This window comes from Amblyomma americanum, chromosome 11 (assembly GCF_052857255.1).
Source record: "Amblyomma americanum isolate KBUSLIRL-KWMA chromosome 11, ASM5285725v1, whole genome shotgun sequence".
NCBI lineage: Eukaryota > Metazoa > Arthropoda > Arachnida > Ixodida > Ixodidae > Amblyomma > Amblyomma americanum.
The window spans coordinates 10,802,831-10,830,115 of NC_135507.1; the positions used below are offsets into that span (position 1 = coordinate 10,802,831).

At 47.0% G+C, this 27,285-nt stretch overlaps 1 protein-coding gene and 1 pseudogene across 5 annotated transcripts in view; one reads left to right on the forward strand and one right to left on the reverse strand.

Annotated features, from left to right (window-relative positions):
- Positions 1-1,895: 1,895 nt before the first annotated feature.
- The window catches only part of LOC144110081 (uncharacterized), a 45,044-nt gene continuing 19,654 nt past the window's right edge, over positions 1,896-27,285 (forward strand). For 3 of the 5 annotated variants that reach the window (XR_013309695.1, XR_013309696.1, XM_077642894.1), the window contains exons 1-11: positions 1,896-2,029; positions 2,732-2,821; positions 6,202-6,524; positions 8,289-8,424; positions 10,436-10,600; positions 13,294-13,725; positions 15,032-15,115; positions 16,992-17,036; positions 17,389-17,498; positions 23,976-24,029; positions 24,118-24,172. Coding sequence is in view for 3 of the 5 variants with exons in the window: in XM_077642894.1 (XP_077499020.1) it covers positions 2,002-2,029; positions 2,732-2,821; positions 6,202-6,524; positions 8,289-8,424; positions 10,436-10,600; positions 13,294-13,725; positions 15,032-15,115; positions 16,992-17,036; positions 17,389-17,498; positions 23,976-24,029; positions 24,118-24,172 (1,522 nt within the window). In the remaining 2 variants the exon portion in view is untranslated. Of the gene's footprint in view, positions 2,030-2,070; positions 2,216-2,731; positions 2,822-6,201; positions 6,525-8,288; positions 8,425-10,435; positions 10,601-13,293; positions 13,726-15,031; positions 15,116-16,991; positions 17,037-17,388; positions 17,499-23,975; positions 24,030-24,117; positions 24,173-27,285 lie in introns of those variants that run through there. The other 2 variants (XM_077642895.1, XM_077642896.1) reach the window with 2 other exon arrangements.
- Positions 26,616-27,171, reverse strand: LOC144111222 (uncharacterized; annotated as a pseudogene).

Genomic DNA, 27,285 nt, shown 5'->3' on the forward strand with positions numbered 1-27,285 from the left:
AATCTCCGGTACCACTCTGTCTCGGTAGAACACCACGTTTCCTGAATTCCACGCGGCAGCTACAGTTTCCTCTTCGCAACGGCGCGCCGCCGCATTGTTCTCACTGCAGCTGAACGGTAGAGTGGGACCCAACATGTCCCCGCCGAGACCGATGTCTTCACCCTGAAAGCGGCGCTGATTCTTCGAGGCCCCCTATTTTTGGCTAAAATTGGTGGCTTTTGCTTCGTCAGACGACTAACGTACGGGTTTGCATCGTGCGCGTACGGTCATCTAGCCACCATAGTGCGCGGCTGAACCGGGTAAGTACTTTTGACAAAGTTATTACTACGAGATTGCACTTAGAAACAGCGCGATGAAACGCAGACAACACGAAGAAACGACACACACGAGCGCTTAATTCTTAGTGTTGTCCGCGTTTCATCGCGCTGTTTCTAAGTGCAATGCATTAGCAACTAGCCCGGAACCTTGCTCTTCTTACTACGAGACAAAAGTTACCGCAATACCAAAGTTCTGCGCGCAGTTTCAGCGTAATTATCCAGCGGTTGAGGCGAGAAAAAGTGTATAAGCCTTCACAATAAGAATGCGCATTAATGCTGTATAAAGCAAACCCGAGGCTCATTCGGACAATGTTCGCCTGAATTGACTGAATATGGTATAGCTAAAAGCATTTCGTCTTTAACCACAAGAGAGAGAAACAACTTCATTTGTAGGTACTGTTTCTTCCGGCCTTTCCATGCGTAGGTTGACTTAAGTAATAAATAAATGGATTGGTTTTTGAGGAAAGCAAACGACGCAGTATCTGTCTCACTTCTCAGTGGACACCTGAACCGGGCCTTAAGTGAAAGATATAAAGGAGGGAGTGAGAGATAGAGGTACCGTAGTGGAGGGCTCTGGAATAATTTCGACCACCTGCGGATAGTTAACGTGCACCGACATCGCACAGCACACGGACGCTCTTTTCGTTTCTGCTCCATCGAAACGCAGCCGCCGCGGCCGGGTTCGAACATATTGTTTTCTGGGAGGATGGTTTGGCGCGCTTGCGTTGTCGTGGGCCGATTAATTGCCCTAAAGTCTTGGCATATGGGATGGCTATGTAGTTCGTTAGCTACACCATCACCGCAAAACAGAGCGAGCGGCTCGAACTTAAAGAGCAGCGGGCTAGGCTCAGCACTTCACATTATTCCAACTGGACGATGTCTGTATGATATTGGAACGGCAACCTTAGTCTTGGAGTACTGCCAGTGCAAAACTGGATCCCATTTACGCTCTCACCTCTCCCTGGTTTGATACATCGACTTTGCTAAAATAGAAAGGAACAGAGATGAAGTTTAGGAGAGCGATTCAGCCCAGAGTCAGTTCATATTATACGTAATTTAAATATGAACTCTATGTTTGCATTCAGTTGTCGTTAGCGTGTTCCCAGTTAAATGCGTGTCGTAGATTGCTTCTCTCAGCTGAACTAGTGAATTGTTCGAGCTAAAATTTCGCACAAAAATGGCATTTGGTCGGCAGAATTGTTTTATCTTTTATGCTTCATGTTTTTTTTAAACATCACTAACTGCACTGTCAAATTTCAACCCGTCAAACTGGCTTGACGAGCAAGCTTGCAGTCGGCCGGATGACTTTGGCACAGTCGAATCCCGCTTTATTCTTTCTGTGAGCGCTTTCCGGTGTTCTCTAAGCGAAATTATTCGTATGATCCGCGACAAAAGTGCACAGCACACGAGCCGCGCAGATCACTGCAGGAAAAACTTGTTCCACAGGATAATATTCTAGCCACCATAGTAAAACGGACATCGTTCCAGAACCGAAACTCAAACGGACTTCTAGTGGCCGTTTCTTCTGGCCACGTCAGGAATCCATCCGAATCCAAGAGACGACCTCCGGTTTTTTTTTTGCGCATGCGCACGTCTGTTCTTGATCGTTTCCGTCTTTTTAGGTTGATGTCTATTGCATTAATAATTTAATTATCGCATTTTCGGAAAGCCATTGCGAGAAAGAATGGCTTCCGAAGACGCCGAAAATAAAGGTAAGTCTAGGTGTATGGTTAATCAGACAGTGACGTCGCAATGCGTGAGTTTTTGACTGATTCGCACGTCAGCCTTCTGCGGGTGCCTTCAGCGGATGCGTTCAGGGGTCCTAGTAGGGACTTTTGTTATCGTTGACTAGCTGAGAAAAGCGATTACCCTCGAGCTTTCGAAAGATTTGACTTCAGGTGTCTTGCTTAAAAGTTGTTCGCTCTTAATGCTGTTGTTTGAGGCGTTATTGTTGATACGAGCATTGACCGTGCGGCCATGGTAGATCGATCGTTTTGCTTGTTACGCGATGAGCGTGCTATTATCGCTTGTGAAGGACTTCATTTATGGCTTTCTTTAAGGTTAACAGTGTCAGCTGAACGCTTTTCGCTGCTCTTTCGGTCTGTATGCCTGTCGCAAGCGAGTAAATGTATGAGTAGTGTTAATCGATTGCTTAGCTTGTTAAGGGTTTCCTGCACTCTAGGAGGGTAGCGTTGTCGCTTGTTTAAAACAGCCGACCATAGGTTTTGACAGTTTCGACTGTCATTTCGGTCGCGCGGACACGGCGTCGCGCACGGCTGTTCGTTTTGTCAGAGCGTGTTTCCAGAAACTAGTTGCGGGAGGCCAATCACCGGTGCGACGCCATTGACACAAATCGTCGCTTGTGTATAACCTGGCCTCTGATGATGTCTTATATGCTTCCGCGCTCCTCGCAGATATGGAGGTAAACGTCTTGGACGAGCTTCTGGAGAACGCCGATGACGACGACCTGGCGGCGGAGTTGAACAACGAAGAAAAGAAAGTTGGTGCGTACAGCTGGCTCGGTGGTCGACTCGCTGCTCTCATCTGAGCAGTGTTTATTCAGGAATTTATTGACTGCTTTGCCTTGTGCTCGGTTGTGTCTTTTTTTGAGGCGACAGAAAGCAAAGACTTCACCAACGCATGGCCCATCCTACGCCGTGAAAGAGTTGGTAATCTTGGGGCATTGAGTAGCAGTTGTGATTTTTGCTTGAAATTATAGTTGATGACTGCATAGTATTTGCACTAGACCTGCTGCAGCTTGCATCTAAGTTTTTTTTACAAACTGTAAACCTTCCTTGCAGTCATTGAATTTATGTGCCATAAAATTTGAGAAATAAAAGCATAACACCCCCCCACCATAGTTCTAAACAGCTGTTAAAAGCCAAGGAAAAAAAATTTGTTTCTCACAATTTCACATTCCCATAATTTGTTCGGAAATTTTCTGTAGGCAGGCAAAACTGGAAACTGAAAATGTGGGTTATTTGGTTATTCAACTGATAAAAAGTATAAGAACAGTATTGCAAAAATAACATTTCAGCTCTTCTGGTCAGTTGAATTCATGTTTTTTTTTTACTTCACTACAAGCCCCATTATTATTGTTTTGTTGCATGTTTGCATGCTCTTGCAGTGTTTTTTTGTCATTATGGCCTGTGAAAACTTTGTTTCACATGACTCATACATTTCAGTGCTGACCATTACGAAGTTGTGCTTCCTTTTTTCTTTGAGTGCTCACTTCATATCCATAACTGCTTTATTTCTTTTACGGAACAGCGCAAAAAAATGGACACAACGTGGATGCTGACTCTGACTTCCAACAAGGTTTATAGGAAAGCATGTCACTTACGTGTACATTCGCATCCGTGTCCTTTTTGTGCAGGAATTCTTAAAGATGAATTATCAACAAGCCTGGTCTTCCGTCTTGCTTTATTGCCACCTGCTGTGTTAGAAATGGCAGCTGGCATTTTTTTTTAATTTTAGTGGTAGCAATAAGAATTCATCATAGCTTTCAATAAGCTTGGACACGACATTTTGTTTCATTGGCTGAATGGCTGGTTAATGTATGGCATACTGAGGTAGCAGCAATGCAAGGTTAATGAAAACTAATCGAGAACATGTGCAATAGCATTAGTGTGTAATCTTTCTAACCTGCACAGTAAAAGAAACATTTTAAAAGCTTGTGCCTTTTCCTTTTTCCTTACTTCTAAAGGAGGTCGGAGATTTGTATGCTTGTAGTTTTCTTTATTAGGAACTGCATTGACGTGGTGGTTTATTTGTCATTTTTTATTTTTGCTGTACACTTGGTCTAATGTGTAGGAAACAATTGGCAGGTCGGAACTTTTTGGGAAAGCGTACTTTTTATTGGGCAAATTGAGGACCTCTTCACTATATTTCATATGTGGGAAGAGCTTTTATTGGATGTGCATTAGAAGCAGCAGGCATGGAGTGACTTTTTGAGATGTGTGTCATTGGCTCATGACCGTGGGTTTCCGCAAACCTGTGGATGCCATCCTTAAACTTGCACTTGCAGTCACTGCTGCATAGTCAGGGAATGTTTTTCCTGAACGCATGACAAGGTTTCAGATAACAGCGTGATAACAGTAGAGTAGGTTAGGGAACAAATGTGAGTTAGTGGTATCCTAGTCGAAATTAAGAGTAGACTTAAACATGTGTAGGGCATGCAACACAGAGGTTAAATAACTGCCGGTCCCTCAGGGTTGAGAGTAGGAAACCTGTGGCGTTGGGGTGAGTGCAGCAACAGATTACTGGGAGAGGCTTTTATCCTGCAGTGGATGCAGCTAGGCCAATGGTGGTGATGCTGATGATTATGCTGATCTCTTCGTTGATCAACCTCTGATGGTGACATTTTGCTGGAAGAAGTGTGGCTGAATGGGCTGAAGTCCTTCACTTCAGACATGGTGGTACACCCAGTACATAAATGGAAAATGGTCCCCCTTCTCCTCTTTATCCCCCTCCAGCATTGATGTCTTTGTCCATTTTTTTCCCACTCAGCAAGCAATTTCTAGCTATTCTGTTGGCCTTGTCTGCTCTACTGACATGCAGTTAGAAAGTTAAGGAAGTTCATCTTCGGGAAAAGCAGGTGTCATTACAACCTGTCATCTTTCTTTTCCCACTGGTATATTGACTTGGCCACTGGGCGCTCTCAGAATGGGGGTTTCACGGACGTGTAATTTCTCTCGCAATGGCACAGTGCTATAAATTGTGGATGTGTACTTGTGATATGCAATCAGGACAGACATCTCGCCTCTGATCTCATGGCTTTCTAAATGGCGGTGTAGGCACATAGACCTCTTACAATCTGGCCCCACAGGGCACATCAAGCAGGGGAGGTTGTAAACAGTTTTGAATGACTGAAATGTGGTGCATAAAATAGCAAAGGAGAAAGTTAGTTGCAGCAAGGGGATTTGAAATGCCATCTTCTGCATCCAAAACACCGTGCTAATCAACTGCACCACAGCAAAGATGTGTGGGACTTCTAATGATATCATTTATCCTTTTCATGAAGTGGCTCTTCTTTGCCGCCAGGTTGTTGCCATCAGGTGACTGTAGTAGATTAAGAGGGAGGGGGTGGGGGTCAATCCAAAGAGAGGACTGCCATCCCGGAACTGCCCTATCCTTGAGTCGCCCATAGATCCATCCTTGTCATGTAGCGCTGCTTAGCCTGAAGTTGTGGTACTTGGCCTTTAAGAGAACAGAATCATGCTTCGCTCAATGGCATGCCATGTCCATAATAGGATGTCATGTCCATAGTAGGGCAAACAAAAGTCTCTTCCACTGATCTCCAGTTAGCCGTCTTGTGCCAGCTGTGGCCTTTGCACACCCACAAATTTCTTACTCTCATAACCCCAGCCGAGTCTCCCAGAACTGACCAAACTTCCCACTTGGTGGCCTAGTAATGTAATGCTGATTAAACAGGGGGAAAGCTATGTCAATTCGTCATCGAGCTAAAGCAGTCAGTGGAATAAGGCTTTGTTAAGGGCATAATTGAATGCATCTTCTGGGCACCTTGTTGCCACAGGTGAGAAGCTATGCTTGACAAGTTTGCCCACGGAGCTTTGCTTGCTACACAATCACGAGTCGGTGCAACATAATAAAAATTCAGAGGTTAGGATTTTCTAGATTTATTCTTTCATTTTTTTTCTCTGCGTTCCTCTCTTTTTTCCCCCCTTGGTTAATGATGTGCTAATCACATCAACCTGCTGCAGGCAGTTTGGCCATAATTGTCAGCACAGCTGCTTTCAAACTGCTGTTTGTTTGCTGAGCTTACTTTCTATAGCTTGGGCTTGTTTAGCATTCCTGTGGCAGCAAAAACTAGGCAAGTGTCTTCATGGAATTTTCGGTTCTTGAACCTTTCTGATCCTGATAGGCAAGAGGGCTTCCTCTACGCCAAGCACACCGCCGTCCGCCAAGGCCTCCACCACGGCTGGTGCCAAAAAGAAGACTGTGGCCAAGCCAATCAAGAAGCTGGCCTCAGCTGAAGCTGCTGCACCACAGAAGAAGGGTGTGGTCACTCCCAAGGCTCCGGCCACAAAGGCAGCTGCGCCTGCGCCCAGGAAGAAGCCTGCCACCAGTACGCCGGTCGGCTCAACTCCGTCTGCGCCAGCAGCAGCCGTGTCAGCTGCAGCCGCAACCACCACGTCAGCTCATGCCAAGACAAGCGCTCAACCAAAGCTGGTCAAAAAGATTCCTGTGAGTGGTCTTGGCCCACATTTCAGGCATAGGATCTCTCAAAACATGCAGCCCAAGGGGTTTGCTTCGATAGTATGCAGTGAGGCTCTCTAGAATCCCTGGAAGCCCTAATCTTCGGAAGGGTAAGGATGTAAGCTCCTCTCTCCTTGTAGAGGTCTAGAACACTGGCAGTGTGAAAGGGGCCAAACTGCATTGCCGATTAGCAAGCCCCATGGGCTGTATGCTTTTTACGAAGGCTGTACAATGCTCAGAGCATAATAGTTCGTTCGGTAGAAGTGCTTTCATTACGAAGGACATGCTTTTAAGCAACAGACAATGGGGTAATTTGGTTGCACTGCATCAAACGCCTTTGTTTGTGCTATAGGATCCTACCAAATGCTGGAGAGGATAGTCTTTAGAGGCTAAGATGCATCAGCTTTGTTGCAGTGTGTTTTGGGACTCTGTTATGAGTTTAAACACTGCAGCATCCCTAATACTGATCTGTAGTGAAATGGCTGACTTCCTCTTGTGTCACCATTTTATTATTTACCGTAATACAGAGCTGCCATGATTAAAATCCTCCTCTCTTGGGCTGGTTGAAGGGCTTGCACCTAAAAAAAATGAACAGATTTTAGTGGGCATACAGAGAACTGAAGCTACGAGTGTTTGAAGGGAAGCCTTTTGTTATGTAATGCCACTAGATATGGTAGCCCATCTTTATATGGCTAATCGGCAGTGAAACCCAGCGCCATTGACCAGTAACAGTGGTCCGAAATTCAGCATAGAAATCCCTAAAAATATCTGACAGCTCTGGGTTCTTTTTTGGTTCATTGCTAGGCTCCAGACATTTCACAGAGGGGGAGTTCAACATAAATGGTAAACAGAGAGAAGCTCATGTGGCAGATGTGGAAGGTCCCCATCTGAGTGCTTGTCTTTCAATGCTGCCTGAAGAAATTAGCTGTGAAGAGTTAGGAAGTAGTTTGTAGATTGCATGGCATAGTCTATGGCAAGTACCTCACAAGAAGCTGCCGCTGCATTTTCATTGTCTTATTACAGCTGGGAACAACACGCAGATCTTGCGAGGCATTTGCTTTGGGAAAAAATGTAGAGAGAATGTTTACAGCATTTGAATCGGTGTGAAAGCGCGGATTTGTGCTATGTAGAAGATGATGGTGAGCGGCAGTGCCGCGGGATGGAGCGCTCATGCTAGGCCAGCGTCTCGGACATACACTAGACGATTTCGATGGGCTCTGAATCTCCGAATTAGTGCTTTCGCACTAATATCAAGTCAAAGTTTTACGCAAAATAATTTCTGAAACTCATTTTTTTTTTCTAGTTCTCCTAAACAATGCCAAAATTAAGTCGTTTAGAGCATTACGCGCCTGTTTTTCTAGCATGCAGGAAGTGCTTTCAGGTCCAGGTTAAATTCTGGTGAGACATTCTCTGAACCTATGCATATACAGTGGTGCTTGTCCTAGGGTGTACACGCAAGTGTATGGCTGTGTTCTTCGAACACTCGTGCATTCAACACAGCTGTACATCTAAGCAAAGTGGCACAGGTGCATAAAACCTGAAGGTGGCGCTTCACATCGTCTGCCACTTCACTTGGATGTGAGGCCGGGATGGATGGACTGGTGCGTTGAAGAGTAAGGATATGCACACGCATGTTCATCCTGTGGATCACCCTGTAGCTGAGAATGTGCACAGAACATATACACAGTATAAGAATATGCATGTGGCTAACTGCAATGGACCAACAAGCCACCTGATCGGTCACCGTTACAGGCCAAGATTTCCACCAAGACTCCTGTGACTACCGAGAAAACTGCGGTGATGAAGGCCAAGCCAGTGGTCTCTGCGACAGGTGAACCGAAACTGTCTGCTGAAGACCTGCTGACAGCGGAACAAGGATCTCAGAAAGGTACTACTGGTTGCAGTTAAAAGCCAGCAAGGATTGTTCTGTGTGCACTTGTGTATGTGTGTGTGTTCTGATGATGCAGGCTGCTTTGATTCAGATGTGTATTTGCATGTTTCTATCATGCAGTTAATTATGAGAAAGCATTATATGTCCCATTAGCATAAAGGCCGGCATCCGTTGCTCTCCATGGCACGAAATTCCTCAGTGACGTCACCATGCTCTCCCATGACGTCAACAGTAGACCATAATTTGCAGGTTGGCTTAGCCAGAGACAAATGAGGACAAGAGAGGGACACAGTAGACCGTAAGGTAGTGATGTCTACAGCAAAGAAAAAAAAAATATTCTTTGGAGGTCCGGGGAATTGAACCAAGGACTTTTAGGTTGCGAGGCAAGCATGTGACTCATAGGCTACCGAACCGCGTTGTTTTTTGGCGAATAAAGGTGAACCTAGTGTATGCATTTCCTTATGAGCGTATGCTAATGAGTAGATGTGTAATTAGAAAGGAAGGAATATTTAACGCATGTTGCAACACAGCTCACGATGAGACAATGCATTTGCGTTCAAAGCACGTAAGCAGTCTTGAGTACGTTCTGTGCATCTTTTCCAGCAGTTTGCATCAGTTTTAAGAATTGGTTACAGAAAGCTTTGGGGAAATGACTGCTGTAAAAGGATAGTTAGCGGTATTCGACAGTATGCCGGAAAACATCATAAGAAATAGAATTCTGAATTGTTTTCCGATAGGGCAGTTACCCATGAGGCTGTAGCACCTTGCATTTAGAATATACCTGTCCAGTCAATGTTTAAATTATCGAACTCCAATATAAAACAAAAGTTCAATAGACATGCCGCATGCCACGTTCACTGAAGTTAGGTTTTTCTTTCAGAAACCTTTCATAACATGAAATCTGCTTTGTGAGAAATGAGAAAAAAAAAATTTTGTTCTCTTGAATCTAACAAGTTAACATGATTGCGAAAATGTTGATTTATAAACTGGGATACATTAAGTACTAAAACAACAGTGACTGTAGATTTCTAAAATATGCACTGTTAAAATTTTATTTTTTCCCTCAAAGCTTATGCCTCCTTTGGATGGTCATTGACCCTTGCATTATCAATTTGTGTTTTGGAGAAATCAGGAGATCAAGAAGGAGAATGATTGCAGACTGTGTAGGTAACTATGTCTGCCGCATACATGCAGTCTTTAGTTATGCTAAGCAATAAATGAATCAGCAGCAGCAAAGAATTTATCACTACCATTTTGTGTGGAACATGCAAACTACATTTCTGCTGTCGTTTGTTCGGGTTCAGGTTCCTTCAAGTGCACGCACCTGTGATAAAAGCTGTGCTGTAGCATTTGTAAAGCAGCCTCTGTTCCGCTCTGACTGTCCAATTTCATGGCCTGCTGCGCTTTTGCTGTCATCGCTTGCATGTGTTGATGCCCCGTACACAATGGGGGCATGCCTTTTACAGCTGCTGCAGCGCCGTGCTTGCTGGCAGTGTGCCGTAGAAGGCAGCGAAAGCAGGCCAGTGTGGGAGCAGTTCTAGAGATGCAAGCAATTGGTACTAGTCATTAGCAGCCACATTGTGCTGCATTGAGTGATTGATTGATTGATTGATTTATCGATTGATTGGGAACATTTTATTGCATGAAATGGGTTTGATTACTTTGCCCTGGGTTATAATTTTATGCAGACAGGAAGGTCTAGGGTCGCAGCTGACTGGGTCTGTTGAGATGGATACAGGAGGACTGGCCGGAATTTAGGAAGCGGGCTTTTTTTGCTTTTGAGCCTGTCTTATGAAAGCCTGTGCAAAATCTTTCGATGCAGACATTTCCAAATGACATGTGCATTTTACTTTTTCCATCATGCTACTGAGCATCAAGCTACTTAATGCAGAGGCCTGTTTGCCTGATAGCGCTTTTTCCTTACTTATGGCAGAATGTTTTATTTTTTATTTTATGTTAGCTCTGCTGTTCCTGAGTAAAACTGATGACTGTGTCTGTTCTTATATAGGGATGGTGATCAAGAAGACAGTTGCAAAAAAGATACCAACCACACTTCAGTCACCAAACAAGCCGGTGAAAAAGTCGGTGGCAGCACCGAAGCCGGCTGCCACTCAGAAGGCCTCTGAGACCACATCCCCGACGAAGTTGAAGACTGAGAAAGTGGCCGTGACTCGTAAGTGCGACTGGTGACCCATTTTTGTCCAGTTCGAAGCAGCTGAAAAACTGTCCAGATATATTGTGAAGCTTATCTTTGCAGTTCTTGTTTTTTAACATTTTGTTAACGAGCTGAGCAATCTTAATGTGGTAGTGTGGTGAAAAAAAGTGCTTACATTAGAGAGAGAAGAGTGGGGACACGACACTGGTCTAGGGGACAGCGTCGTGTCCTCACTCTCCTCTGTCTCGTGTAAGCGCTGTTTTTCACCATAAGATTAAACACCAACCAGCCCCACTTTTCACTTTGTTAACATCACTGAAGTTACAGCATTGGCAAAATAGTTTTTCAAGAATGGCAATAAACTGCAGTTTACTTGTGCATACATTGTTTTGTAGCGATAGCTACATTACGCTAGCATTTCGAGCTTTCAGCGTGGCGGCGCCATGCCTGGTCACGTGGGTGGTCACGTGGTTGGTCACGTGGTGCGGAGCAGCTTCCGGCGAAACCGAGTGGGGGGGAGTGGAGAGGGGGAGAGAGTGAATCCACGTCCAGGGAAGAAGATGAAGAAAGAACACCCAGCGAAATGGAACAGCAAGACTGACCGCGGCGGCTGCGTTTTTATGGAGGAAAAACGCTAAGGCGCCCGTGTGTGTGCTGTGCGATGTCAGCAGTGCTGTTAAAGATCCCCAGGTGGTCGAAATTATTCCGGAGCCCTCCACTACGGCATTCTATCTTCCTTTCTTCTTTCACTCCCTCCTTTATCCCTTCCCTTATGGTGCCGTTCAGGTGTCCAACTGTCCAAGGATATATGAGACAGATACTGCACCATTTCCTTTCCCCAAAAACCTATTATTATTATTATTATTAAAAGACTGACTTTGCAATTCGACTGAGCGAGTTCCACTCGGCCAGCTGTAGCTATCTCTACTTGGCCAGCTGTAGCTATCTCGTCACTCCAGGTTAAACCAGAGCTAAGCAACAGCCATTTTTTTTTTTTTCATCTTTGAATTTACGGAAGAGGTGTTGGGTAGTAACAAGTGCTGCTTAGGCTAGGCTCGTCATTATTATTGCACTGAAGCCCTAGAATGAAACAGTTTATTTTTATTTGAATCTGGTTAATATGTGTATGTAGTTGCACTTCGATGCAAGCTGTAGAATGAAACAGGTTATTTTTATTAGAATCAAGTTGATTGGGTTATGTAGTTGCACCTCGATTCCTTTTTTCCATTTCCTATAACTTATGCCTTGAGACAGCAAGAGCTGTGTTGGAAACTTCCTCTGGACATTTGATCTTCAGAACGCCAGGTGATTTTAGAAGAGCCACCAAGCAAAACAAGCGATAAGAGTAGTTCAAGCTTCGTTACCTTGAAATAGCATATCTCTAAATACCGGTTCAGTGGAAGTATTCTGCGAAGCCGAGGTGCTCCCCACGGCGCCGTGCATTTATACTACCCTTAACCTTGAAGTATTTTCGCTACGAATTGTCCTGATAGCTGGAGATAAATGCTGCCACTGAAAAAATATTACGAGCTTCGCACATTGCTGCAACGACTGATATGGTGGACGCCTTCACTGAATACAAAACCACTGTGGAAGTCTATTAATGGAGTCAAGCTATCTTGTGGCCCAGCTTGTGGGCTGATGGGAAGGGGACATGCAAGCAGGAGGTCTTCGCAAAATAGTGCAGCTGGTTTGGTTTGCCTTGTACACTGTGCCTTACGTGATATACCAACTATCGGCTGTGTTCACACTTCAGGGGACCAGACGTAATGGTGCGGTTTGGTTTAAGGGGTTTAACGTCCTAAAGTGACATCGGCTGTGAGGGACACAGTAGTGGAGAGCTCCGGAAATTTTGACTACCTGGGTTTCTTAAACGTGCACTGACCTCGCACAATACATCGTCGCCTTGTGTTTTGCTTCCATCAAAACATGGCCGCCGCGTCCTCAGGATCAGCAGCCGAGCACACTAACCACTGAGCCACTGCGGAGGGGCAAGATGGTCACCAGTTACACCAAGCATTTTTCACAAACGAGGAACCTTTGTCGTACAAGCTTTGACCAAGGGAACCCATTTCATGATGCGGTCATGTAGTCAGTTATTTTTGCCTGACGTTTGCTCAATAGCGTTGGTGTTATGTGGCGCTCATAGGTTGCTACTGCTACCGATGCTTGTTCATAGTAGCAGTAGCAACCTTCAACTTTTTGCAAGTAAACATTTTTTAACTTTACAAAGTGGTGGAATTTGCCTAAATTTGCTTTTTGTGCTTGCAAAAGCTTTGTTGTATCAAAACTGCGGTGTGAAACTACTTCGTTAAATTGGGGGAAAAAGTCCATGCATTCACTGGAAGCAAGAAACTCAGTCGAAAAAATTTGTCGCATTATGAACTTTGCTGTATCGAGGTTTGTTATATTGAGGTTCAGCTGTATTAGTTTCACGAGATATTATGAGATTGGAAAACAGGAGTATTATTTTACTGCAGTTACTGTTTTAGCAATTCCTATTACCAAAAATATGGTAGTGAAGAAAAAAGACATAGTCGATTCTTGTTAATTCAAATTGTTGGTTTATTTGTACTGCCTTATAAGCTCTGTCAACATTGAGGTTCCTGTGGATGTAAACTTCGGATGCTATGGGCAGGTTTTTGGTGTGGTTTGAGTTTGAATTAATGTGGTTCATGAAATGTACAAGACCACACTTTATCCTCTGACAGCCCCCAAGCCAGCCGTGGTGTCTCCCGTTGTAGTCGTGAAGGCTGAAGTGCCGGACGAAGACCAGGACCGGCTTCACGTGACGCCCACCGCAGAAGAGCTGCAAGTAGCAGAGGAACCTCTTCCACCACCTGCCACAACAGCTGGTGGCAGCTCTTCATCAAGCCTGCTCGGCTCGCGCCCCTCCGACCCGGTCGTTAGCTTTGTCATGGGCAGCGGTGGCGGGGGTCACGCGAGTGCAGTCTCCGAGGGCCGCGGTGGCGGAAACACGACAGGCAACCCGGACTACGATACTCGAAGTGAAGCCTCTTCTTCGGGTCACGAGAGCTGCTCATGCAGCCTAGGCTCAAGCACTTCGAGGTCAAGGTCCAGGTCCAGGTCACGTTCAAGGTCACAGTCTTACACCGGGTCGTCATCGGTGGTGTCGGAGCCAAGTGAGTGTGCTGTCTAAGTTGGTTTGAAAGGAGCCCCAGAAGAGTCTTTCTGAGCTTTTTGTGCATCTCTCTTGACAACTAGCCACTCTCTTTGGCTTCAGTTCAGTTTATTACCGTAAATGTTCCCTGCAAAAAGGACATTTTTTAAGTGGTGGATTGTTTTTTATATATGAGCAAAAAAAAAATGTGACAAGGAACCATTTACCAAATTGTTCAATTAGATGGGCTGTTGTGTAGGGATTGCTTTTGCAGTTACATCCCACGGTGGCTCGGTGGCTGTGGCATTCTATTGCTGAGCACAAGGTTATTGATTCGAATCCAGATGCAGTAGCTGCATTGACATGCGGCCGAAATGGAAAAAACATCATGCACGGAGGCTTCGGGGAAAATTAAAAAAAGAAAGCTTTAGGGGCTGAAATTAATTTGAAGCCCTCCACTTGACATACCGTATTTACTTGCATAATTTGTGCGCATTTTTAAATTAAGACTTAAAAAAAAAGGGGGGGATGGTCAAATTTCGCAATGATTTTGTTAACACATTCTAAAAAACTCTACAAAGGTCGTAACGTGCAATATGTACTGTATATTGCAGCCTATACTTTGACTCCGCAACTCTCGCACCTCGTTGCCATCCCCCGCCCTCCCGCTCCACCCCATGTTATGTAGTTCGCCATGGTTTGGAATGAAGGTGTGTGCGCAATTCCATGCAGTAAACGCGCAACGATAAAATCTCAATGGCAGCAGTGAGAGGCAGATGGAGATAAAAGGTGATAGAAACTGCTATCTCATGTGTGGCCAGCTGACTAGCGGCAAACTGAACAACAAATGGTTCAGTAGTTTCATATGCTGACACATGCGCAACTGTTCATTTGGGAAAGCCACTGCCGGCACGAGTGAGCCGGGTAAATGATGCGCAATTCGTCCTTTCACCACTTGCACTTTTTGCAACCGCACATGGTGACACGGCTGTGCCGATCTTCCCAAACCAGCCTTGCGCGCACCCATGTGCATGCTTGTATTCTGGCGTAGCAAGAAGTGTCCTATATATACGAATAAAAGTTTTTTTTTTTACAACCCAGGTAATAAATTAAAGGTGCGCAAATTATGCGAGTAAATACAGTACCCCAGGCTACAGTGCTGCCTTGGCATGTAAAAACCCAAACCTAATCTAACACCTCCTGTCCAGCGGAATGCCACTGAATTAATGCTGTGCAAGTTGAAGTGCAGTTCAATAAGGTCAGTTGTTCAACCCGGCAAAGGTGTCGCCTTTGTAGCATATGGAGTTTTTGCACCACCTCGTCTCCAGGTGGCCACTCGCCAAGGCACCACGTTTCCCGCAAGAGGCGTCATTCTCCAATCATCTACGACAGAAAGAACAGGAGTGCAGAAAGTAAGTGTCATCTCTGCCACTCAGTTGGTTCCACTGCTGTAAGCATATTCATTGAAAGCTGTTGATGTGTTTTTAAATTTCATTACTTCAAATTAGTTCATTTGTATTGAGATGTAAACGACCGAGTTCTTTCATCAATATGGAGGTCTTCATTCATTCCTTTGAATATCAAAGGCTGGGATTCATTTATTTAATCACAATACATTTAGGTCTATGGGGCTGCTTCTGGTTGAGAACTAGTAGAGTAAGGTGAATGCAAAAAGGTTAGGGAGAAATGGTCAACATTTAAGGCAGGTCTGGTTAATTATGTCTCTTGCCTAAAATCTTTGTTCAATATGGTTCTGGTGCTAAATCTATTGGTCTTTTTGTTTTTCCAGTGAATTATTTACTATAGAGCGCTGGAATAAATGGAATAACTAAGGAGGAGCAGGCCTGAATGATCAGTTGCTGGTAATTATGATCTCTTAAAAGAAAGGGTTGAGGTAGGCTCATGTATATGTTGCGATTAATGAGTGTTTTGAGAATGCAACAGCAACAGAGCAAAAAAATTTAAATAGAGGTGCAGTAAAGCCTTGGTAATTCTGAAGTGGCTGGGAGAAACGTCCAAATTAACTAGAGGTCAGATATTTGGATGGCCCTCAGAAGACTACCAAAATCTGTCTGCACCCAAAGCCTATTTGGTCAAAACCTGGTCCTTGGGCCTTTAGGATAAAAATTGTTTTGAAAGGATGATTTTCATAGTTCCGTCATTTGCTTTACTGCTCAGACACTGTCAGGAACGTCAAAGCGCAACTGTTCCAAAATGATAAAGGCCTCCGCGGCCTCCTCCATGGCACGATGTGGGAGCAAGCAAAACCTCCTTGTTAACAGCATCATCATTGCTTGTGAGAGGCTCCCCTGCACTATCCATGAATGGCACGTGACGAGTTCGCACTTTCGGCGCACTGGAAGAATAGGTGGTTCACGTGTACAGAACCTGTTAAGAAAAAGACCAGCGACACACCAATCAGTGTCCGAAGCAGTGTGCAGTTATACCCGACAGGCTGGCCGATGGTCGCTTGGACAATCGCTTGTTGTGCTGGTCATACCTCGACATGGGCCCTGATTGGGAGTCGTTCATATTGGCTGATGTGAGCCCAGCTGCGACCAGATTAACAAGCCTGCAATGCCATTAGACATGAGTGTTGCCTGGGGCTTCAGCGGCAATGTGAATAATTCGGATTTCCAGATTACCGGGGATCAAATTAATGAGGTTTTACCGTAAAAGACACAGTGATTAACAGCGTTAGTTGCATAGAAATATATTTGCACTGCAAAAGTCGTAAAAATATGTGTTTAGTATCAAGAGAAATGCAGAAGTGCGTGGAACATTTAATTGGTGTTATTATGTGGTGTTGCATAAGTATGCAGTGCTGCGTAAATTTTCGATGGTTTTGTAGAGCTTTTAGAAAGCTTTGTTTGGGATGGGGAAAAGTTCTGCCTGACACTGCAGTGCTAGTAATAGTACCTGGGTGCGACTAGTTTTTCCTCTCGTGTGTCGGCACATCGGATCTCACCAACCCTCTCATAGTGAGGCTCTGCAAAATGAGTTGATAATAGTGCTTCAGAAAGAAAGATGGCTTCAACAGTGTGCTTTGAAATGAAGCTTCACTAGACATTGGAACTGTTGACAGGCATCAAAAGTGTGCTCACGGCAAGGCAGGTCTTTAATGTTCCTGTTTGGATCAGTGAGTTCTTATTTTTGTACTAAGCTCTCTAGGGAAGCAGTTGGTGATTTTGCTTTTGCTTTTAGATCTGACTCTGCCATTTATAGTAAAAGAATAAAGAGAGAGAGTAGAAAGTGCAAATGTTCTGTTCTCTTTTTTTTTTTCTTCAGGAGCACCAAAGCGGCCACGTGTCTCTTCATCTGTTGGAAGGCGTGGTGAGCCTACATTTTTCTTTCGGTGCTGTATGATCTGTGCACATAGCTGGTCTCCAGCTTGATCAAACGTCTGTACTTCATGTCTAGAGTGCTGTAGAGGTGTGGCATGACTTGACCATCATATGACTGCCGGTAAATTTGATATTCTGTTGTTTGGGCACCTTGTGTTGTGTGCGCACAAGTTCGACATGTTTATCGCACTCCGTTATCAAATAAGAATTGCCGCAGTGATTAAAAACAGCTGAGACGGTTGCTTTGAGCTTGCACAAAGCATCTGAGCTTGGCTCTGTCTAGTTGTTCACTTTGGCCTCCTTGGGTGAAACTTGTTTTCCTATGATATTTTTGTTTGCAGAGCATTCTGAACACACTGATCAGCACCTCATGAAGTACTTTTTCCGGAATGCCAGGTTCTTCCTCGTCAAAAGCAACAACCATGAAAATGTTGCACTTTCCAAAGCAAAAGTGGGTGACTTATTTGTGGTATCCATCTGGGGTTGCACGGTTTCGTGACTGCTCTGAGCTTTTGCATGTACATTGTGTCTCTGAGACCTGGTCAGGATGTTGTACTAAGTTGAATTTCTAATGGAATAGACACATCAAACTTATTGGTCCCACTGCATTTCTTTTTTGTTGCTGTCAGCTTGTGTATGGCGTTAGTAACCCTGGAGCATGATGCATTATTCACTGACACACCTTGGATAATATTTTATTGCACAACTTCTAAGCAAGAGTGTCTTTAGACTTTTTTTTAGTTGAGGTTTAAGCATAATTATAGGTTGAAACATAACTATGCCACCTTTCACCACACATGCTCTGCATGTTGTGCTGTGCCTGCTGTCTGCAGCTGAATGGGGCCAAATGGTCTGCCACGCCAGTCGCATGTGCCTAGGCTGGAAATAGTACATGTCTGGTCCCCCATTTCATGCATTATACTGATCTCATTTGCAATGGGTCCACGCAGTCTATCAAGCTCATGTTGGCGTACTGTAAAGTCAGAATAAAACATGTCTTCAGTATTATTTGCTTTGGTGCTGTTTTGTGCACCACCTTGTACATGCAGAAAAGCTTCAGCAAGCTTATAGTAGAACCTCGATGATACATTCACGGTTGATACTGCCACACTGCGAGCGCTGCCATGCGGCCGAGCGGCATGACTGGGCTCGTGTGGGAGCGAAGAAGAGGACGTTCCCGTTCGAACGCGCGCTGCTGGGTTTTCTGGCCTTCGGTTTAACAAAAGCCCTTTTTTTCGTGCCGCCCTACGTTTGTCGGCGACATTTTGGTGGAGCCGCTGGGTATCGTTCCATGAACGCTCACCCCGAGGGCAACTCTGACGCTGATCAGCGACGCTTGGACACAACACCCGTCCATAAAGCGAGCCGCCGCCTGCGAGGCCTACAACCCGAGTTCGGCCAACTGACAGCGCCGGTAAGGGCCATGACATCCACCGCGGCTAGCCAGACAAGTCAGCACTCCGGGAGTGCCCCGCCATTTGTCCTTCACGCACCTCGATCGCCGCCACCGTTCCACGGGGACAGGTTCGAGGACGTCGAAGACTGGTTGGCCAGCTTTGACCGAGTGGCGAGTTTCAATGAGTGGGACGGCGAGCGCAAGCTGCGCAACGTCTACTTTGCGCTGCAGGACTCGGCCAAAACGTGGTTTGAGAACCACGAAGCTTCCTTTACCACCTGGGAGGCTTTTCGTCGAGAGCTGCTAGCGACATTTACCAGCAGCGAAAGAAAAGAGAAAGCGGAAATCGCCCTGCGCTCGAGATCACAGCAGCCGAACGAGGGCGTCGCGATGTTCATCGAGGACATGACGCAACTGTTCAACCGGGCCGACCCTGCTATGCCCGAAGCCCAGAAGGTACGACACTTAATGCGTGGCGTAAAAGAGCAGCTGTTTGCCGGACTGGTCCGTGACCCGCCACGAACAGTGTCCGACTTCACCAAGGAGGCAATGGGTATCGAGCGCTCTTTACAGGAACGGGGCGCCCACTTCGGACGTCAGGCTACTGTAGCAGCCTCTTCCCAGTCCCAGTACACGCCTACGTCGCTGCCCGCCGAGGACCTTCGGGAACTTGTAAGAAGCCTGGTGCGCGAGGAACTGGCGAAACTTCGCTTTGAAGCTCCACAGGTCAGCGTCGCTGCCATTACGGACGTGGTCCGCGAAGAAATCCGACGAGTTGTGCAGCCACCCCCAGCTCCACACCCGGCGCCCTCCGTTATGACGTACAGCGAGGCGCTACGAAGTCCCGGGCCAGCGATGCGAGCCTTTTCCCCCATCGCTCCTGTGCAATACCTGCAGGAGCCAATCGCAACAGCACCCTCCGTGCGGCAGGAGTTCAGGCCCCCCGTGAGCAAAGCGCACGTTTGGCGTACGCCAAACAATCGGCCGCTCTGTTACCACTGCGGAGAGCCTGGCCATATCCTTCGCCACTGCCCCTACTGCAGGATGGGTTTAAGGGGGTTTTCACCTGACTCACCTCGACCACGCTACGGTGAAAGACCACGGAATATCGAACAGTACTTGGCTGAAAACGTGCAATCTTCGACCTCGCAGCGACGCCAGTCCCGATCGCCATCCCCAAGGCGGTTCTCTTCGCCCGGCCGCCCGTCATCCTCTGGCCAGTTCAGAGGTACGTCCCCACGCCGGGAAAACTGAAGACGGCGTCCTCTGGTGGTAGGACCGCCGCTGCCGCAGACAGTGAACAGCCTCCATCCGACGATTTTATGCGACGACCCCACCCGCCGACCTTAAAGACGATCCCACCGCCGACCTCACCGACAACCTCAGCGACGACCCCATCGACGACGGCACCAAAAACCTCGCCGACAAATTGTCAAACAATTGTTTCCGCCGCCGAAATTCTTGTTGCCGCCGATGGCTATGGCGTATCTGCACTCGTCGATACCGGAGCCGACTTTTCTGTCATGAGTAGTAACCTAGCCGCAACCCTCAGAAAGGTTCTAACACCTTGGCATGGGCCGCAGATACGCACAGCTGGTTGCCATGTGGTAACGCCGGTTGGCGTCTGCACCAGCCGTATAAAGATCCGCGGTGCAACTTTCACAGGCTCCTTCGCCGTGCTACGAGAGTGCTCTAAAGAACTGATTCTCGGCATGGACTTCCTTAAAGAGTATGGGGCGGTCATCAACCTGCATGAGCAATTGGTATCGTTTTCGACACAGCGAGCCGTTGATACCGACCCCGAGCCGCACAGAGCACCATTACGCATCTCTGATGACCACACAACGATACCGCCGAGAGCAAGCAAGTTTGTCACAGTCCAGTGTGATACCAGCTCCGGTACTCAGGGCATTGCCGAAGCGAATATGTCGCTGCTACTGTCTCGGCAAGTTTGCGTTGCTCGCGCCCTTGTCGACCTTGTTCACGCGCGTACCACGCTCTTAGTGACAAACTTTAGTTGTGAACCCCAACATTTGACGAAAAACACGGTGATTGCCCATTTTGAAGAACTTGGCGAACATGCCGGCCAATGTGCCTTATCAACAACGGCTCCCGAAATAGCCGAACAGGACACTGCAACAGCCATTAGGACCGACGTGAACCCTGACCTTCTGACCAATCAGAAACGCCGCGTGGAAAGCCTTATTGACTCTTTCCGCGACTGTTTTGCATCAACATCCAAGGTGCGCCAGACGCCAATAACTAAGCACCGTATTATCGTCGACAGTGACCAGAGACCGCTATGTCAGCGTCCTTATCATGTTTCGTCGAAGGAGCGCGATGCTATCCGCCGCCAAGTTGCCGAAATGCTCCACGTCGACGTCATACAACCATCGACGAGCCCCTGGGCGTCACCTGTTGTCCTCGTCGCAAAGAAGGACGGCAGCCTACGGTTCTGTGTAGATTATAGACGCCTCAATAACGTTACCAAAAAAGATGTCTATCCACTGCCGCGCATTGATGACTCATTAGACCGCCTCCGCCATGCTACCTACTTTTCGTCACTCGACCTTCGTAGCGGTTATTGGCAAATCGAGGTCGACGAACGTGACCGAGAAAAGACCGCCTTCGTTACTCCTGACGGACTGTACGAATTTAAGGTGCTTCCTTTCGGCTTGTGTTCAGCCCCTGCGACGTTCCAACGTATGATGGACACCGTATTAACTGACCTGAAGTGGCAGTCCTGCCTTGTCTATCTCGACGACGTCGTGATTTTCTCCGACACGTTCGAGGAGCACCTGAAACGTTTGCGTGCCGTCTTCGAAGCAATTCGTTCTGCGGGTCTGTCTCTCAAGCCTGAAAAGTGCCACTTCGCATTTCGGGAGCTCAAGTTTCTTGGCCACATTGTGAGCGCTCAGGGCGTTAGCCCCGACCCAGAAAAGACCGCCGCCGTTGCTGCATTTCCTCAGCCAACAGATAAACGAAGCGGCGTTTCCTGGGGCTTTGCGCCTATTATCGGAGGTTCGTTCAAAACTTCTCCAAGCTCGCAGAGCCGCTGACTCGCCTGACAAAAGACTCTGAACCCTTTTTCTGGGGCCAAGATCAGGAAAAAGCTTTCATAGAGCTTAAGGCCCGCCTCCAATCTACGCCTATCCTTGCCCACTTCGACGAGCAGGCCGACACGGAACTGCACACAGATGCCAGCAATGTGGGCCTCGGTGCGGTGATTGTGCAGTGGCAAGACGGTGTGGAACGCGTGATCGCATACGCAAGTCGCACTTTGTCCCGTTCCGAAGTGAATTATTCCACAACGGAAAAGGAGTGTCTCGCTGTTGTGTGGGCAATCACAAAATTTCGCCCATACCTGTACGGCCGCCCGTTTCGAGTCGTCAGCGATCATCACTCCTTGTGCTGGCTTGCGAACCTCAAAGATCCATCGGGGCGACTTGCACGGTGGAGCCTTCGGTTGCAAGAGTTCGACGTCACCATCGTGTATAAGTCGGGTCGGCAACATAGCGATGCAGACTGTCTCTCCCGAGCTCCTCTTCCGTGCCCACCAGATGAGTCCGACGACGATTCTGCTTTCCTCGGCGCTGTCACCACATCCGACCTTGCCCACCACCAGAGGCCGACTGCGAACTGCTGCCTCTAATCGAGTACCTCGAAGGAACCGCTCCGTCTCCGCCCAGACTCTTCTCTCGCGGACTTTCGTCGTATTGCTTAATAGATGGAGTCCTCTACAAGAAAAACTACGGCCCGACCGAAACTGCGTATCTCCTCGTTGTCCCAACCGCACTTCGTCAGGAAGTTCTCGCTGCATGCCACGACGACATTTCTTCTGGCCACCTCGGTTTTTCCAGAACATTGGGACGCCTCCGCCACAAGTACTACTGGCCACGGCTTGCTGCGGTCGTCCAACGCTACGTTCGAACCTGCCGTGAGTGTCAACGACGGAAGGTACCACCGACAAAACCGGCCGGCCTTCTGAAGCCAATTGATCCACCGCAAATCCCATTCCAACAAGTCGGCATGGACTTACTGGGCCCATTCCCGGTGTCCTCCATGGGAAACCGGTATATTGTTGTTGCCACGGACTACCTAAGCCGCTATTGTGAAACCAAGGCTCTTCCCCGTGGCACTGCGGCTGAAATTGCACAGTTCTTTGTTCACCACATCGTGCTTCGCCACGGCGCCCCCGTGGTTGTATTAACTGACCGGGGAACCGCGTTTACGTCGGCTCTTACACACGAGGTCCTCCGTCTTAGTGGCACCAGTCATAGAAAAACTACTGCTTACCATCCTCAAACGAATGGACTTACTGAGAGGCTGAACAAGACCATCACAGATATGATGTCTATGTATGTCGACGCTGACCATCGCAACTGGGACGAAATACTTCCCTACATCACGTTTGCGTACAACACCGCCCTCCAAGAAACGACGCGCTTCACCCCCTTCCGTTTGGTGTATGGCCGAGATGCCCTGACCATGCTTGACGCCATGCTGCTCCCGGATTGTACCCCCTCGTCTGCCCCAGGCGCTGACCAATTCGTTCGCGATGCAGAAGCCGCTCGCCACCTTGCTCGACAACTCATTTGCCACCAGCAGACAACTGACGCCCGGCGTTACAACCTCCGCCACAGGGAGGTGATTTACCAACCCGGCGAGCACGTCTGGGTATGGAGCCCTATACGTGTGCGCGGTCGCTCTGAAAAGCTTGGCGCTACTTCGGCCCCTACGAGGTGCTACATCAACTCAGCGATGTGAACTATGAAGTGTACCCGCAAGGAGTTGTCCAGTCTTCTCGCCTGCCCAAGTCTGAAGTCGTCCACGTGTCCCGCATGAAACCGTATTACGCCCGTTAGCCCCTCTTGGAGTTCACATTCAGTGCTGCCATCACACGCCATCGCACTTTCGGTGTCTCCACACTCTTTATCCCCCTTGCCGGAGGCATCGAGGCGATGCCTCTTGAAAGGAGGGGGGCAATGCCACACTGCGAGTGCCGCCATGCGGCCGAGCGGCATGACTGGGCTCGTGTGGGAGCGAAGAAGAGGACGTTCCCGTTCGAACGCGCGCTGCTGGGTTTTCTGGCCTTCGGTTTAACAAAAGCCCTTTTTTTTGTGCCGCCCTACGTTTGTCGGTGACAATACGAATTTTGTTATGATGCAAAATCTTAAAATTCCCTGGCTGTTGTGCATTGTGTACAGTGTGCAGAATTTCTGTTGTTCCGAATGCTCCCTCACGCCACTACGAATGATATGAACACATGAGCCATGTCCGAACCCTCGAGCACTAACCGCTGCCTGCACGTCGCCGTTGTGCAATTCCCAGCTGCCCGGTCCGAAACTGCGAGCAGTGAACCATAAACAGATTTGCGTGAATACATTTCCCGTGCTTCTGCATACAGATTTTGTTTCTTCTGGATGATGTGAATATTCTTTGCGGAACTGTCAGATTCATGTAATCGAGATTCTACTGTAGTAGCCTGTAAACATGGTATACCTACTACTTTTTTCTGTCTTTGTCTTTTAGGGAGTGTGGTCGACACCGCCTCAGAATGAAGCAAAGCTGAATCAAGCTTTCAGGGTGAGTGGCACGCATTGTCAAGCCATTGTTGGCCTCATTACTTGTTTGGCCACAAGAGTATAAATGCATTCTCTCTCTTGCTTTGCAGGAGTGCAAGAACGTTATTCTCATCTACTCTGTCAAGGAGAGCGGCAAGTTTCAAGGTGATCACTTTTCCCATCGTCTTCCCTCATTTTATAGTTGTTGTCGTGATGTTGGATTTATTTGCTATTTTTCGATGAAGTTCATCTCGTGCCTGACATGCATGCTCAGCGTGCCGTCGCAAGTTTGATGCCTGCAGCCTAGTGCTGACATGTCAGGCCTACATTTCAGCGTGTCGATGGGCTAGGATGTATGTATGAGTATCCAGTTTAGTGCAGGGGAAGTTTTTTGGGTGTGAATTCCAATAAAATACATTATAATCGCGGTGAGGCGAATCTCATGGGGTCACAAAAAAATTCTTATAAGCTGAAATTTTGTATCATCCATACGAACAAAATTCGTATGCAGATCTATGAAAAATGCATTGACACAGATCTGTTTACGACTGACAGGATTTATTCACTGCTGTGCGACCACAGCTCGCTACTCGCGATGTGTGCCGCGCACTCAGCGATCGCAGCTTTGGCGATGTGCAGGCCATGCACCGCCGCTCACTACGCGCAGTGCGTACCGCTCGATTAGAGATTGCGATTCTGGCGATGCACGCACCGCACATCACCGCTCACTGTGCGCGGTGCGTACCACGCGATTAATGATAGTGGTTTCGGTGATGTGCGTGCTGCACACCGCCGCTCGCTGCGCGCGGTGTGTACCGCGAGATTAGTGATCGCGACGTCGGCGATGTGCGGTCGCAGCTCGCGCGTTCGTATCACTTAAAGAGGCGAGGTAGAGTTCGGAATACCCGAAATTCCGCGCATCGTACACAATGCAGTCTGGCCGAGGAATTTCGTGAATTCGTATCGACCAGGTTCGGATCACTTAGATTCCACTGTAAAGATTTTTAGCAGGAGTTTGTGAAATATGTGCTTGGCATGCTTGTGATTTTGCAGTGGGGGCAAATTTTAGTTGTTCATCTGCCATAGAGATTAGGCCAAGAGTTCAGCATTGTTTTTTTTTTTCCATGAAAAGTGAAAGTTTAGTTGTGTCTTTTGCTTGGTAGGCTTAATAGTGCTTGGGCGCGATTGGATCTCTAGAAGAGAAAAAAAATTTGGCAGAGGCACTTAAAACTACTTACATGTGGGAATGCGAAATTATTACTGTCCCTAGGTGCATTGACACCCACTTACACATGCATGCGTATGACACCACCTCTGAACACTGTAGGACGAATGGTTGCATCACAATTTTGATATGAAAATTGGTTTTTGAAGAAAGGAAATGGTGGAGTAACTGTGTCACATCTCTGTGAACACCTCAACCGCACCTTAAGGGAAGAGGTAAAGAGCCTGGAAAGGCATACAATTGAAATTGCCTATGTCATCAGTTCGAATCTCTGTCGCAAGCTAGTCTCCGACTTGACTAGCATGTGTAAGCTACTATATGCAGTAAGAAATTGCATGACACCACCTCAAACGCTGTACGACAAATGGTATGACAAAAGTTTTGGTACGAAAGTCGTCGAGAAAACTGGCGCCACATTGATGTCGGCCTGTGGGGAGTATATTTAGATGAGTGACATGTATATGATTCTCAGAAATGGCGGTGCTCAGCTTGCTCTGTGTACCCTACGGCCACTTGATGACACCCTATTTTTCTTGTCATCGCTGGGATTTTATGTACACGCTAACACATGCCGCCAGTTTTTCTCTTAATGGGACTAATAATGCTTTCGGATTAAAAGAGTGAATGTAGCAGCCAGTGTTAAAAGAGGTTGACAAAAGCCCTTCATGGCCCAGACCCTGCATGTGGATAACATTCCCATTGGCTAGCATGTGAGTGAGATAATTTTCAGTTGGGACATATTCTAAGAGCACATCATCATCAGCTGGATTGTGTCCACAAAGGCCTGTCCTAATACGGTAAAATTTCTCTTGCCCCATTTGCGGCCATCTAATCACAGCACGCTTTCTAATCTCCTCATTCCTCAGTGTTGTCTCCTCGTTCCTCAGCTTCCCCCTTTACCCTAATGGCATATTCTTTGACAAAATTTCATTACAGTTGCCACGAAACCAGTGTGGTACGCAGGGGCCTGTGGTAGTAGAGTCCTATTGCTGTGGTGCAATTTACTGAAAATAAAATTTCGTACTAGAGCACACCAGCATGCACAGGTGACGTTTATTGAAGATGCTATGAGGGATCATTGGCTATATAAAAATAAACTTAATAATACTATAACTTAACTATAAATAAAGTTAATAAAAATAAACTTGAAACTTGATATCTGTGTACAATGCAGACCGTCTATAATGTAAGTTGCGGGAGTCGCGAAAATCTGCGCTATAAGTGGTACCGCGTTATAACCAAAACATTGGTTTTTAGGCTCTTACTCATTCCAAATGGGCAACCTACCTTTCAAGAATACACAATGTATTGCACATATTGCACACACACACACATACAAACTAATCGCAATTGAACACGAACAGTGTTTGCATCAAAAGTGCATCAGCGGAAGAATGCGGTGATTTCTGTCTGGCGGTGTTTTTTCACGGCACTTCGAATGATTTCGTCCTCAACAAGGCTTAAACATTGAAGCGCTTTGTCGCTCAAACTGTTTTTCGAGCAGTACATTTCCACTTTGCTCAGGTATTCGAGCGCATCTTTGCATGGCACATCTGGCATCAGGTCTACATAGTCCTTGCTGTCCGACTCATCTTTGGTCGCAAGCTCCACACCACTGCGCATCGCTGCGACAATCGCATCGTCCGTGCTTGCTTCCTCGCAGACAGCCAACTCATTTCATCAGCATCGACATATTCTTTAAAAGTGTCTGCTGCAGAAACAAATCTCAAAAAGGCCAGACCACACGTTGTCGGCGTTGACTGCCCCATCGACGGCAATGTCGCTCTGCTCATCAGCTTCAAGAGCCTCATCACGTACAAATCTAGCCTTTCGAAAGCACTTACATACTTATTGCTTCGGCTTTCAACTGCCACCACGAAGCAACAACCATGTCGATGGCACCCCTTAAACGCACCTTAAGGGGCCGCTGCTGCTGCATGTTAAGCAAAACTCTTTCACAGATGCACTTCTTGTAGAGCGCCTTTACAGTGGCGCCCTGGGCAAGGGGCTGACTTTTAGCGGTAGTGTTTGCTGGCAAAAATCTCAAGTTGAC